The following is a 15,196-nucleotide window of genomic DNA, read 5'->3' on the forward strand; positions in this document are numbered from 1 at the left end:
ACTGCAATATGTTTTGATGTTTACTTTCTACACTGTAAATAGAAATTCACAAAATCCACAAGTTCGGAATATAGGCCTTTTTCACAGCAGACATTCACAGGTGTGTTAAACTTACTAATAACATTAATGATGTCCCAGTAATCCATAAAAAGGTCGATTGCAAGAATATATTACTAATATTGTACTAAAACCACAATGACAAAATATAGGTTAAATAAAAATAAGAAATGCAATTTACAGAAACAACCACCATACTACAATACAGGCACTTTTTAGAGAGGGAATTCCAACAATTATAGAAATGCAACAACAAAAAAGTAACCATTTTGGTTTTCCTTTGAAACTAAAATTAGCTTACCCCTGAGTAGCCTATTACTTTTTTCTTTATTGAAATAACAGTATATGGTGCGTTATGTAGCCTACACACAAACATATTTTCAATTTACACTAAAACATAGATACGTTCTTAAAATTAAATAAATAAAAACTAGCCTAAAGTTACGTTTTTTAAACGGATTATGACGACTCACCAAACAACTCCTAGCTACGCACTTTTTATTTTTTCGATAATATGAATCACCTAATTTAAGCTAACATTGCCCTATATTTGGGATTCAAATATTTGAAGACTTAAATAAGAAATATGTGTATGTACGTTTTGTGTATGTGAAATGTAGACATGCACATTAAAAATAATAGGATTTAAAAAAGAAAAAACAAAGAGTACTGCATACAGATTTAGCTTTATTACTTCTGTTGCACTGCTACTATAATCAATACTCTGCAGCGGAGCCTAATACATTTCTATGGACGTTACGTACTATGGATGTATTAAGAGAACGTACCGAGGTATGGTGCACGGCTCTTCCGGGTACGGTGCGGAGCGGTACGGAGGAGAGGCGTTGTTGTGGGCGCAGCATCCAGAGATACAAAGAAGACGGCGACAATGGCCGATATATCACTGTATCTCACTAACGTTAATGTGTCGATAGGACAGACCATGAATGCGGCGCAGGTCGGTACAGCTTTCTATTTTATATTCACCACGTTACCCTTTTGTTTTACTGATTGTGGCTAATGATGTAGCCCAGCTCCTGTAGCTTGTTGTCACTTGTCAGCAGTGTCATATGTCGGTCTGCTTGGTCACGATATTACACTCGAAATAGAGTCATTATTTTTTTGAATTTTTCATCAAGTTATTTCAAGCCCCGCTACTCAGTTTTATCCCACCGTGAGGCTGCATTGACTAACTGACTCCCTTAGAAAATAGTCCCATAATAACACACACACACACACACACACACACACACACACACACTTGTGATTGTGATGTCTTCCCAGACTCAGAGCCCTAACCCGGCCAGAGGCTTTGAGAGTGTGGAGCTGGGGGAGCTGAAAGAGAGAGAGGAACAGGAGCAGAGGGAGAAGGTACCTCGCAGGATCATCCATTTCTCCAGCGGGGAGACCATGGAGGAGTACAGCACCGACGAGGAGGAGGGAGAGGGCAAGGAGCCGGAGAGGAAAGACCTGCTGTCCTCCCCGGTCGAACCGGTGAGGGTGAGGAACGCTGGAGGGACCGGGGGAGTCATGTGTGTGGGGGTACAAGGAGCTAAATGAGGACAAGGGGTATGATGGAGGCAGTGGTGGAATGTAACATTTAATCAAGTACTCTACTTAAGTACATAATGAGGTACTTTACTTTAAGGCCACTTTCTACTTCTACTCCACTACATTTCAGATTAATCTGACAGCTTTAATCACTTTACAAATTAAGATTTTTGCACACAAAACACATACATAGTAGTTTATAAAATATATTTTATTACAACTTAAACTACCCAACAATTTAACGGCCTACAACTACAGCTGAAATGATTGGCCGATTAAACACAGAACTGTTTTGATCGTTTCCAGTTTCTTAAATGTGATGATTTTTCTGCATTGAGTACTCCAAGTACTGCAAGTACTCCTGCTGATACGTACATACTTTTATTTAAGTAACATTTTCAATTCAGGACTTTTACTTGTAACAGAGTATTTTTTTTACAGTGTGGTATTAGTACTATTACTTAAGTAAAGGATCTGAATACTTCTTCCACCACTGGATGGAGGAAAGGCAATGTGTGTGTAACACGGAATTTGTGTTTACATAAATTTAGTATATGACAAAAATTCAAAAGTGTCCTCTTGGCTCTACATTTTTGTGTTGCAGTCAAAGTTGACCTGGGGTCCATACTTCTGGTTTCACATGTGGAGAGCTGCCACGTCCACCATCTCAGGTTTGTAAACATTATTTTTTTTTGCAACCTGATGGACCCTGGGCCGGTATCATGAAGTATGATTGTCTATCTTTGAGCTTGACTCAAGTTTTCCGGTATCATAAAGCCAGGGTTACAACCTGGGTAGATCACCATGGCTGAGTTTCCGTTGCCTGGTAATTACCGGTCATTGACCGAAAAAAATGATAAGGACCGAAAATTCTAATAGTCTCCGGTCAGAATGACCGGTGGAAATAATTCCCTCTGCACAATTTGAATTGTGTTAAAATATGCTACAGGGCCTTATTTTAAAGCTCTAAGCGCATGGCGTGAAGCGCCTGGCCAGGTGCGTTTAGGGCGTGTCCAAATCCACTTTTGCTAGTTTAACGGTGGAAAAAAGGGTCTGTGCGCCGGGCACATGGTGCAAAAGGGTTGTACTTAGTGTCTTAATTAATTCATAGGTGTGTTTTGGGTGTAACATGCAATAAACCAATCCGAGTGTCATCTCCCATTCCCTTTAAAAGCCAGGCGCGTTTGTACCTTGGCGCGTTGCTATTATGATGGCGGATTTGCACCGTAATATTTTTATTTTTAATCTTTTGCATGTTTGTGTGCTGCTGCGCTTCCCTGTGTGTGTAACAAGCATAGTAATGCGTGCTGTGCACGACTGGCACATTTTACTAATTTGCTGTTAAAATAACAATGAAATGCTGCATTATTGACTTTAGACCAGGTTTTTCTTGGTCAATGGCGCGATCACTTTCCGCTGCCTCAAAATAGCAATACGCCAAGAATGCACCTGAACACACCTCCCTGTAAGACCAGCATGCCCATGGGCTCAAAGATGGGCACAGGTGCATATGCTATTTAAACGACGTGGGTGCTGGACGGGAAATTGACAACTGCGTCGGTCTTAAACTAGTAAAGGCACTTGTGTCGTGCTTTGCGCTGCACCGGGTGCAAGATAGGGCCCATAGTGATTTTCGTATCTTTTCTTCTACAATGTTCAAAACAATGAACATCCATCCATCCATCTTCGTCCGCTTATCCGGTCGCGGGGGTAGCAGCTCCAGCAGGGGACCCCAAACTTCCCTTTCCCGAGCCACATTAACCAGCTCCGACTGGGGGATCCCAAGGCGTTCCCAGGCCAGGTTAGAGATATAATCCCTCCACCTAGTCCTGGGTCTTCCCCGAGGCCTCCTCCCAGCTGGACGTGCCTGGAACACCTCCCTAGGGAGGCGCCCAGGGGGCATCCTTACCAGATGCCCGAACCACCTCAACTGGCTCCTTTCGACGCGAAGGAGCAGCGGCTCTACTCCGAGCTCCTCACGGATGACTGAGCTTCTCACCCTATCTCTAAGGGAGACACCAGCCACCCTCCTGAGGAAACCCATTTCGGCCGCTTGTACCCTGGATCTCGTTCTTTCGGTCATGACCCAACCTTCATGACCATAGGTGAGGGTAGGAACGAAAACTGACCGGTAGATCGAGAGCTTTGCCTTCTGGCTCAGCTCTCTTTTCGTCACAACGGTGCGATAAATTTAATGTAATACCGCACCCGCTGCGCCGATTCTCCGACCAATCTCCCGCTCCATTGTTCCCTCACTCGCGAACAAGACTCCAAGGTACTTGAACTCCTTCACTTGGGGTAAGGACTCATTCCCTACCTGGAGAAGGCACTCCATCGGTTTCCTGCTGAGAACCATGGCCTCCGATTTAGAGGTGCTGATCCTCATCCCAGCCGCTTCACACTCGGCTGCGAACCGATCCAGTGAGTGCTGAAGGTCACAGGCTGATGATGCCATCAGGACCACATCATCTGCAAAAAGCAGCGATGAGATCCCCAGCTCACCGAACTGCAACCCCTCTCCACCCCGACTACGCCTCGATATCCTGTCCATAAATACTACAAACAGGATTGGTGACAAAGCGCAGCCCTGGCGGAGGCCAACTCTCACCTGAAACGAGTCCGACTTACTGCCGAGAACCCGGACACAGCTCTCGCTTTGGTTGTACAGAGATTGGATGGCCCTGAGAAGGGACCCCCTAACCCCATACTCCCGCAGCACCTCCCACAGTATCTCCCGGGGGACCCGGTCATAGGCCTTCTCCAGATCCACAAAGCACATGTAGACCGGTTGGGCATTCTCCCAGGCTCCCTCCAGGATCCTTGCGAGAGTAAAGATCTGGTCCGTTGTTCCACGACCAGGACGGAATCCGCATTGTTCCTCTTCAACCTGAGGTTCGACTATCGACCGAACCCTCCTTTCCAGCACCTTGGAGAAGACTTTACCAGGGAGGCTGAGAAGTGTGATACCCCTATAATTGGCACACACCCTCTGGTCCCCCTTTTTGAAAAGGGGAACCACCACCCCGGTCTGCCACTCCTTAGGCACCGTCCCAGACTTCCACGCAATGTTGAAGAGGCGTGTCAACCAAGACAACCCCTCCACACCCAGAGCTTTAAGCATTTCTGGACGGATCTCATCAATCCCTGGGGCTTTGCCACTGTGGAGTTGTTTAACTACCTCAGCAACTTCCACCAGGGAAATTGACGACAATCCCCCATCATCCTCCAGCTCTGCCTCTACCATAGAGGGCGTATTAGTCGGATTTAGGAGTTCCTCAAAGTGCTCCTTCCACCGCCCTATTACCTCCTCAGTTGAGGTCAACAGTGTCCCATCCTTACTGTACACAGCTTGGATGGTTCCCCGCTTCCCCCTCCTGAGGTGGCGAACGGTTTTCCAGAAGCACCTTGGTGCCGACCGAAAGTCCTTCTCCATGTCTTCTCCGAACCTCTCCCACACCCGCTGCTTTGCCTCTTTCACGGCAGAGGCTGCAGCCCTTCGGTACCTTGCCACTGCCTCCGGAGTCCTCTGGGATAACATATCCCAGAAAGACTCCTTCTTCAGTCGGACGGCTTCCCTGACCACCGGTGTCCACCACGGTGTTCGTGGGTTACCGCCCCTTGAGGCACCTAAGACCCTAAGACCACAGCTCCTCGCCGCAGCTTCAGCAATGGAAACTTTGAACATTGTCCACTCGGGTTCAATGCCCCCAGCCTCCACAGGGATGCACGAAAAGCTCCACCGGAGGTGTGAGTTGAAAGTCTGTCGGACAGGGGCCTCCTCCAGACGTTCCCAATTTACCCGCACTACCCGTTTGGGCTTACCAGGTCTGTCCAGAGTCTTCCCCCACCCTCTGACCCAACTCACCACCAGATGGTGATCGGTTGACAGCTCTGCCCCTCTCTTCACCCGAGTGTCCAAAACATACGGCCTCAGATCAGATGAAACGATTATAAAATCGATCATTGACCTTTGGCCTAGGGTGCTCTGGTACCAAGTACACTTATGAGCATCCCTATGTTCGAACATGGTGTTCGTTATAGACAATCCATGACTAGCACAGAAGTCCAACAACAAACAACCACTCTGGTTTAGATCAGGGAGGCCGTTCCTCCCAATCACGCCTCTCCATGTGTCTCCATCATTGCCCACGTGCGCGTTGAAGTCCCCCAGCAGAACTATGGAGTCCCCCACTGGAGCCCCATATAGGACTCCACTCAAGGTCTCCAAGAAGGCCGAATACTCCGAACTCTTGTTTGGTGCAAATGCACAAACAACAGTCAGAGTTTTCCCCCCCACAACCCGCAGGCGTAGGGAGGCGACCCTCTCGTCCACCGGGGTAAACTTCAACGTAGCGGCGCTCAGCCGGGGGCTTGTGAGTATCCCCACACCCGCCCGGCGCCTCACACCCTGGGCAACTCCGGAGAAGAAAAGAGTCCAACCCCTATCCAGGAGTATGGTTCCAGAACCGAGACTGTGCGTAGAGGTAAGCCCCACCAGATCTAACCGGTAGCGCTCCACCTCCCGCACCAGTTCCGGCTCCTTCCCCCACAGAGAGGTGACATTCCACGTCCCCAGAGCCAGCGTCTGCTGCCCGGGTCTGGTCCGTCGAGGCCCCTGACCTTCACTGCCACCCATGTGGCAGCGCACCCGACCCCAGCGGTTCCTCCCACAGGTGGTGGGCCCATGGGATAGAGAGATGGATGCCACGTAGCTTTTTCGGGCTGTGCCCGGCCGGGCTCCGTGGCAAACCCGGCCACCAGACGCTCGCTGACGAGCCCTCCATCTGGGCCTGGCTCCAGATGGGGGCCCCGGGCTTCCTCCGGGCAGGGTCACTCCATCTCTTCCTCGGTCACTCATAGGGTTTTTGAACCATTCTTTGTCTGGCCCCTCACCTGAGACCACTTTGCCTTGGGAGACCCTACCAGGAGCACAAAGCTCCAGACAACACAGCCCTCAGGTTCATAGGGACACACAAACCTCTCCACCACGATAAGGTGATGGTTCCAGGAGAGGCAAAACAATGAACAATCCTGTTTTTTTTTTTTTCATTTAAAAAAATGACTGTAGACTGTACTGATGCGATAGAGGAAAAAACTACATGTCGGGTTCTGGCTCTGATTGAATACAGAAGCGTAGGCCACCATAGATTTACAAACTACAAACAGCTACAAGCAAGCGGGAAAGTCAAAGCCCAAGCCATGACGAAACAGGGAGATATTGCGAATTACTAAAACCAAACAGTGGCCAGTCTAAGGTGAATTAAGCCAAGAAATTGCCAGTGAGGACAAGTTGGCACCAGCTACAGCCCCTCTCATTAACGTTAATGACACAAATGCACATCCAGATGCCATATATAATGACAGTTCTCCACGGTTACGGAGGTTTGACTTTCTAAACAGCCGGTGGTGCTTATTGGGATTTTACGGTGAAATCTATCCGTTGTGGGTCAAACTGGCCAAAGCAGCCTGCGTGATTCCCGTCTCCAGTGTGCCAGCAGAGAGAGGCTTCTCCCTGCAGATCTGCATCAAAACAGCGCAGCGAAGTCGCCTTGGGGAAGGCAGAGGCTTACTGTATGCGCGTCGCAAGTTGCAAAAGGACACTTTTTTATAATTCCTTTGATTCAAGTGACTGGTAAAATGAAACCTTACAGGTCACATGACCGGCACCATTTTTTTTCTAGTGGAAACACTACGCCATGGCAACCTATGCTGCACAGCTAACCTGCACCGAAGCGGGTTCATTTCAAAGGATCAGATCAAAACTTGTCGACACGTCGAATACTGACCAATCAGCTCACTGTAAAATGAGAGTCTTTATTCCTACAGGATCACGACATGGACAAAATGACTGATTTCACAATAGAGTGACAAGTAATAAAAAGCACTAGAGCCAACATTTTGCCTAGCATGATAATTATATTACAGATGAAGAAACATTTTTTACACAGCATTGTGCCCACATTGGTTTTAAAGTAGGGCTTCTAACAAACAGAGAGATTGTACCTAAACAGTCTAATGAATGGTGATTAAAGCTGCATGCTAATTGCACACTCTGCACACTAATGCTAATTAGCTCAGTCTATTATAAATGCAACATTTCAGTCACATAGACCTTATCAGGCATTCATTTCTTTGGGTTAGTACTTTTCCTCTTTGCTTTTGCAGGAAGCCTTACTTTACTTTAAACCCTTTTTAAAGGTATCACTTATTCATATTAATGTATTCATCGTAAGATTAAAAAAACACCAAAACGTCACTATGTAAAGAAATTGAATTATCTGATTTTCTATTTATGGATAGCCAATTTATTTTACATGCTCATTTTAGATTACTGATCGAGATGATCAGCCTTACTTTTAATATTTGGATTTAAGCTCAGAAAGAGTCAGACTAATTTCAACTTGCTTTGGGATACAGGTCCTGAGTTTAAGATGTGTACACATTTCTTATGTTAAAGACAATGCTAAAACTCAGAGATTTATTCTTTTTTTTTTTCTTTTTTTTTTAAATGTCTTACCAATCTTTTTATATGATATATTATTTTACTGAACCTGTCTATATTTTGAAAAAGAAAATCTAAATAATTGATGCTGCTGACATTAAACCCAGCATTTGTGAAGCTAGCAGAGGATTGGAACAAATAATGTATATGCAATATCTTACAAAGATTAAATGGCACTTAGTTTTTTATATAAACTTAACACAAAAAGTAAGGAAACTTGTGTTTGGTAGATTATTTCTCTGTGGTAACAATGCTTTTTGGCAATAAATCTTATACCGTTGGAAAGCCTGTTTAGTTCCCTTTCAAATGGTGCCCCATTTGTAAGGAACATGCATTTGTGGGATGAGCAGCAGCACTGAGTATGTGGGTTGCGCCCATGAAAAATTTCCCAAATCTTATCTGCCAATGCCAAACAGCTTATTCTGCCATTGACTCATTTGGTGTTGGTGGATTGGATGATTGAAGTTTGAAGAAACAAGACATATTGGCAATTGAACAATTTATTCATTTCACAAACAGGAGCCTCAGTAGTGTGTGGAAGAACCATACACAGCCACAACAGCCTGGCACCTCCTCCTCATGCTGGTCACCAGCCTGGTCACACACTGCTGTGGGATGACATCCCATTCTTCAACCAGCATTTGTCGCAAGTCAGCCACCGTGGTTGTGTTGGTCACTCTGGCACGAACAGCACGCCCAAGCTGATCCCACAGGTGTTCAATGGGGTTGAGGTCAGGACTGCTGGTTGAAGAATGGAATATATTATTATACTTTGAAGAATTGTATTTTATCTTCTTCCGATTACATTTCTCTTTATTATTACTTTCCAGCCTGCGACTACCTGGGGGAGAGGATGGCCTCCCTGTTCGGGATAACGTCAGCCAAATATCAGTACGCTATTGATGAATACTACAGGATGAAGAAAGAGGTATGCTGCACTGAGGTGCTGTACGTATGAATCCATTAGGGCTGCACCATTTTTTTTTTTTTGAGCTCCGAAGCTTCGGTGGCGGTGGCGGCAGTGGGAGGAACCAACATTTTCTGACTGCACTTGAAGGCAGCTTTATTTCATGGGGAAAAGAGAGAAAATAAAAGACGACGCAGCGAGAGATGAAACGACTGCTTTGTTATTGCAGGACACAATCACCTGCTGTTACACAAAATCTGCGCAGTTCAGTGCTTGTGTTTTGTTTTCTACCTACATAGTGTTTAAAACGTCTACGTACGCCGCGTATAGCCGGTTAACGTTACATGTTACATTTCTCAGTTCTCGGCTGAGATGGACGACATAGTGCTGCATAAATTAGCCAGTGGCTGCCAGACATTTAGCAAGCAGCTTAATCCCGACAAAACACCACAGTGAATTTCAGCCTGCATGCACGTTTAAAAAAAAACAACGAATATTCGAATCCCAAAATTGAAAATCGAATACCCACCCATTGAACGAATATTCGAATATTCGGATCCAGCCCTAGAATCCATGTTCATGTGATTTTGTTTGCGAGCTGATGTAATTCCTTCTGGTGTCTCCATGTCAGAGGGAGGAAGAGAAAGAGGAAAACCGCCTGTCAGAAGAAGCAGAGCGATCCTTTGACCAGCTGCAGTCTCAGGAAGATGAAGACGAACCAATCGCCATGACGGAGCAGCAGGACGTGGCCGCTGCGCTCCCCGATGTGACCTATCAGATCGAGAATGAAAATCAGGCACCTTCGAGCACCATCAGAGTACCTGCTATCGTCACGGCGACCTAACTAACCCTAGAAATGGACGTTTGCGCTTTTAATGTCCCGTCTGTTTGTTAAAGAAGGAACACCGTCTTGTTTCACCAAGCACCGTTTGGTTTGTGTGCTACACGGCTTCAGATGGGCAGTGCTGCTGTATTGTGGTTGTCTGGCGAGGACAGTAGTGGTGGAGGTGCTCCACTAAAAAGTCCCTTTGCAACAGTGTAACAATTGATAAAAGTAATACTGGATAATAGGGATGTAAGGATGCATCGTGAATTGGTTAAAAATCAATATTAAATGTGTAAAGATTACCACCGGTTGAGATAAAAAATGAATCGCGATGCAATTTTTAAACGGCCTAGGGCGTAATCTACTTTGATCTCACTTGTTTGACTTCAGACGTCACTACGTCTCCTTAGTTTATTTATTTGAAGAGATTTTTATTTATTCATTCATTGAGTTATTTTGATGTGGGATTTGTTTTATTATTTTTTGGGCTTTTCCGCCTTAAATGGATAGGACAGCTAGGTGAGAAAGGGGAGAGAGAGGGGGAAGACATGCAAGAAATCGTTTCTTTAATCTTTGTTATTTAAGATAAAATACAATTTTAGTTTAACTTTTGATAAGAGGACACGTGTTGTTTTGCACAGTTTATATGACGTAATATTTCTCAGTCATTTGTCTGCAGCTCATTCTGTTAAAAAATCGTAAGAAAATGGTATTGTGAACTTAAAAAACGTGAGTTGAGTGTATCGTTACATCCCTACTGGATAATGGAGCAACATATTCTGGATGCATTGAGTTATGTGTGTGTTGTGCAAAACATGCAATGTGAGTCAGAAAATGTTCTATTATGTGCCAATTTATCTGCCAAAGTATGATTTTGTTTCCATAATTAGCTCGTTTAAAACGAGAGTTCTCCATTTTGGTTAGTTGTTACATTATCCAGCAGCTATTGCGTTATCAGTTGCTACGGCAGCCTCCACAATACGAACGTCTGCTGTGGAGTGAAGGTGACATGTTGCTCCCCTGTGCCTCTGATCGACCAGACACTGTGCCTAAATCACCAATACAGCCAAGTCAGTGACAGATCTGGACAAAGCATACATATTTGAAAATAATTTCAAGTGTTTGAAGATGTAAAATAACCTTTGTTTCAGTGAGTACACACAGCCTTTGGATAAACAACAGCTGTTTTTGTCCAGATCTGGTCAAAGTGGTGCAATCTCGATACACCTGGCTGCACCAAAGAGCTGGCCACTTGCACACTCCCTCCCATGTTAATTTGCTCTCTGTGTTTGTTGTATTAATGCTTATTATGCTTGTATTGCACTCAATGTCTGTGTGGAAGCACTGAGCAGTAAGTCTCGTGGTCTCCGTGGTCCACGAGACTTACTGGCATTTGTCAGAAAAACAACAATGAAAACGGGTCGAGGTGTTCGATGTTGCTCTTATTTTCTACCTTATCTACTATGGATGTGATGTGTCAGCCTTTAATAATGAGGGAGCATTGTTACACTAAGCACTGCATTCTCATGACGGGTTCATATGATATCGCACGAAAACTTATGCACACCTATTCGTATGATATCCTACGAAATTAGGAGACCGCTGGCCGCTCACGTGACGACTGATCACATCACAGTTAAGTTCAGCGGTCTTTACAGTTAAATTTAGCCCAGAAAAGGTTACTGTGAGCCACATACCGACAGCAACAACAGTTAAGTTTAGGCACCAAAATGACTAGCTAAGATTAGAAAAAAGTTTGTGGTTTGGATTAAAACGCCGGTTCCCTTAAGTAGTACTCCTGGACAAGTTTCCTGAGTGAAAGTCTTGTGTTTTCCCCTTAACTTCTTCTGGGACACAAACTCTGCTTTCCCATTTAAAAAGCGCTGTGTTTTATGACCTCACCCATCTTCCTTGACCTCCTCCCTACACGGCTCTTAGTGCTCTTATACAGCGGCAGTCAGTGTGGTGCATACAGCAACAAATACGTTGAATACATACGAATTACAGTGCATTACTTTTCGTAGCTGTATGTACTAATGGTTCATGAGAACAACCCGCTCTAAGTCTGTATAAAGACATGCAAACTTACATTTTTAACTGTTTTTAGTACATTTTTTGATATTTATGTATTTATTTTACTGAACTGACTAATTTAAGCATATTTTCTATTAATTTAGTAAGTAATACTGTAATGAACTGTTAATAAAATCATAGTTATGTCTTCATACTCTGTCTCTTGGTCAAACATTTTATTTTAAAGTGTTCATATGCTTTTTGGCTTTTTCCCTTTCCTTTATTGTGTTCTATATCTTTTTGTGCATGTTATAGGTTTACAAAGTGAAAAAGCCCAAAGTCCACCCCAAAGGGACTTACCATCTCCAACAGAAAACACTGTTCACAAACTGCTCCAAACAGCTCTATTGTAGTCCAGCATTTACTTCAGTGACGAACGTGCGTCACTTTGTAACACACGTTATAATGCTCGCCTAGCTGCTAGCATGGTATGCCCTCATACTCTGCTTCTGACTGGCTAGTAGTCCTTACCTAGCTACTGCTCATGTGTGACTCCCAACAAAGATGGAATAGAAGTGCGATGCCTCACTCTGTAGCTAAAACAGAGAGCTCAACACAGGGTGAAAGGAGGAGCTGCAGCAATTCAATTCAATTTTATTTATAGTATCAAATCATAACAAGAGTTATCTCAAGACACTTTACAGATAGAGTAGGTCTAGACCACATTCTATAATTTACAAAGACCCAACCATTCCAGTAATTCCCCCAGTGTGCAGTACAACAAAAATATGGTGTTTTTTGAAAATTAAACCATGTAAATGTATTCTGATATAACCTCTAAATACAATTATGAACCTGAAAATGAGCATAATATGAGCACTTTAAGTCAATGTTGCGTCTGTGTGTTGAAAGACTCTTTGTGGAGCTACAGTGTGACTGAGGGTTTGTCTTTGTCTCGGGTAACAAAGAGCCTGTGTTGCTCTGTACGCAGACTGCTCTGAGGTCAGGGACCTTGACCACTCGCTACACAATGTGTCCATTTTCAGGTTATAGTGGGTTTCTGTGGTCCAGAACCACCTCCACAGCAGTCACGCCCATCACCGCTACTGACATGCACGGCAGTCAAACAAGCCATGCTCACAATCTGGACAACATACCTAGGCATGGGCCTTTTTTTCCATTGAACACAATGTATTTTATTTATAAACACACTGTACACTGGCAGGGAGAGGGATTTCTAAACTGCACCTTTTTTTTCTTTTCTTTTTTTTGGGCAATTTAGGCCTTTAATTGACAGGACAGCTGAACAAATGAAAGGGGGGAGAGAGAGGGGCAATGACATGCAGCAAAGGGCCGCAGGTCGGAGTCAAACCAGGGCCCCCTGCGTTGAGGAGTAAACTTCTACATATGGGCACCCGCTCTACCAACTGAGCTATCTGGGCGCCCCTAAACTGCACTTTCTGTCCTTGACGACTCATAAAAAAAATACAGAGGAGGGCTTGTATCATGTGGATGCGCTGACAGTGTTGTTGTCATTACTTAGAATTCCTCATGGGGGTGACAGAAACTACGCACTATAGCTTTAAATAAATATATTAGGTCATTACATTACAGATTCAGATTTAAGTTGCTTCAAAGTAATAGTTTGTTTTAGGGAGCTTATTCGCTTCTTGAGAGTTAGGTGAAGATGATTGAAACCACTCTTTATGTCTGTACACTGAAAATGAAGCTACATTCAGAAGCTGATTAGCTTAGCACAAAAACAGCTAGCCTTGCTCTGTCGGAAAGTCACAAAATCCACCTACCACCACCTTTAAAGCTTCCTAATTAACATGTTATATCTTGTTTGTTTAAAAAACAAAAGAAAAAGAAAAAAAATGCATAAAAACAAGAATTTGTCTTTTTTTTATCCAGTAAACTGTGCCAGGCAACTGGCTAAAAAAAAAATCCAGCACATAACCCAAACTATTTCAGATTGTGTTACAGTTGCACAGAGCCAGGCTAGTTGGTGTCCCCCCTGTTTCCAGTCTTTCTGCTGTACTAAGCTAAGTGGCTGCTGGCTCTACCTACATATTTAGTGTACGAACATATAAGATCCATCTTCTCATCTAACTCTTGGCAAGAAAGCATATAAGCACATTTCCCAAAATGTTGAATTGTACCTTTAAGAAAATAAGACAACATTGTTTGACAAAATTATCTTAATTTAGGGTACACGTACTAGCTTTCTCTGGAGTTTTTCCAACCACATCTTATATCAGCAGGTTGAAAGCTCTGGAATAAGTTACACAGGTGGACTTTGATTTAGAATCAGTTGGTCAAACTGTTACCAAGGTGAAAAATGAACATTCATGCTCAGTTCAAAAATGACTTGATACTGTGGAGATTTTTGCAGTGTATAACCTATTTATTGTGTATTTTGTCGTGTTGTGTTCGTGTTGGTTACCAATTACTGTACCAGTATTTTATAAGTAATTCAGTTTGTTGTCAAGTCCCAAAATTATTGTTTTCTTATTCTCTTTAAGACAAAAACAGAGAAAATTACACGTCTCCAAAGTTATACTCATTTGCGTGATATATATATATATATATATATATATTTATGAGTGCGAATCGGGCTGCATTTTTCTGTCCGAGCCCAGCCCGCGTCCAACAGAGCAGTAACCGAACCTGACCTGAGCCCGACAGTCATTAAAATATTTATGTCCGAGCCCGACACAGTTAAAATCTAATTTTTTTCTCATGTAGTCTAATATGCACCTGTTTCGTTGTCACAGCTACATAAACAAATTACCGCACACAGGAAGACGAATGTTAGGGTATTATTATAAATTTATTTTAATCACAAAAACGAACCTTTGCATCAAGTGAAACAGGCCCATTGGCTACCTATATAATAAGCTGTTTTAAATTTTAAATGTTCAATGCCATATCGCGCTGATATCGCGCTGAGCCCGACCCGAACTCGAACATCATTTCTAAATATCTTTCCAAACCCGGCCCGGTCCGTCGGGTCCCGTCGGGTCCCGTCGGGCTCGTGTCGGGTATCCATCCTCCAATATATATATATATATATATATATATATATATATATATATATATATATATTAAACTATGAACAGCACAAAATAAACCAGTTTGCCAGTATTTTTTTTTTTTTTTATGACTAACTGAGTTATGTTTGGCAGTGATTCCTCAGAGCATGACAAGAATGCCAAGTTTCCCTTTTGGTATGATTAAGAAAGCCTCCACTGTCTGTCCCACTGGTCATTCAGACAGTGTGGGAAAGGATATATTTGGACACTGTAATTTTTCAAACTATGCAAACAGACAAGAAATG

At 43.6% G+C, this 15,196-nt stretch overlaps 1 protein-coding gene across 3 annotated transcripts; it reads left to right on the forward strand.

The window, feature by feature from the left end:
- Positions 1–829: 829 nt before the first annotated feature.
- Positions 830–10,308, forward strand: LOC116041973 (protein FAM177A1-like). Of its 3 annotated transcripts, none has more exons than XM_031288082.2 (5): positions 830–1,015; positions 1,342–1,557; positions 2,213–2,279; positions 8,941–9,038; positions 9,649–10,308. In XM_031288082.2, exons 1-5 carry the CDS (start codon positions 947–949, stop codon positions 9,859–9,861), a joined length of 663 nt encoding a protein of 220 aa, XP_031143942.1. In that variant the 5' UTR covers positions 830–946; the 3' UTR covers positions 9,862–10,308. The 3 variants fall into 3 exon arrangements, with proteins under 3 accessions (XP_031143942.1, XP_035851551.1, XP_035851552.1); XM_035995658.1 differs by having other exon boundaries at positions 1,342–1,551; XM_035995659.1 differs by lacking the exon at positions 9,649–10,308 and adding an exon at positions 9,104–9,315.
- Positions 10,309–15,196: the final 4,888 nt, after the last annotated feature.

This window comes from Sander lucioperca, chromosome 19 (genome assembly GCF_008315115.2).
Source record: "Sander lucioperca isolate FBNREF2018 chromosome 19, SLUC_FBN_1.2, whole genome shotgun sequence".
NCBI lineage: Eukaryota > Metazoa > Chordata > Actinopteri > Perciformes > Percidae > Sander > Sander lucioperca.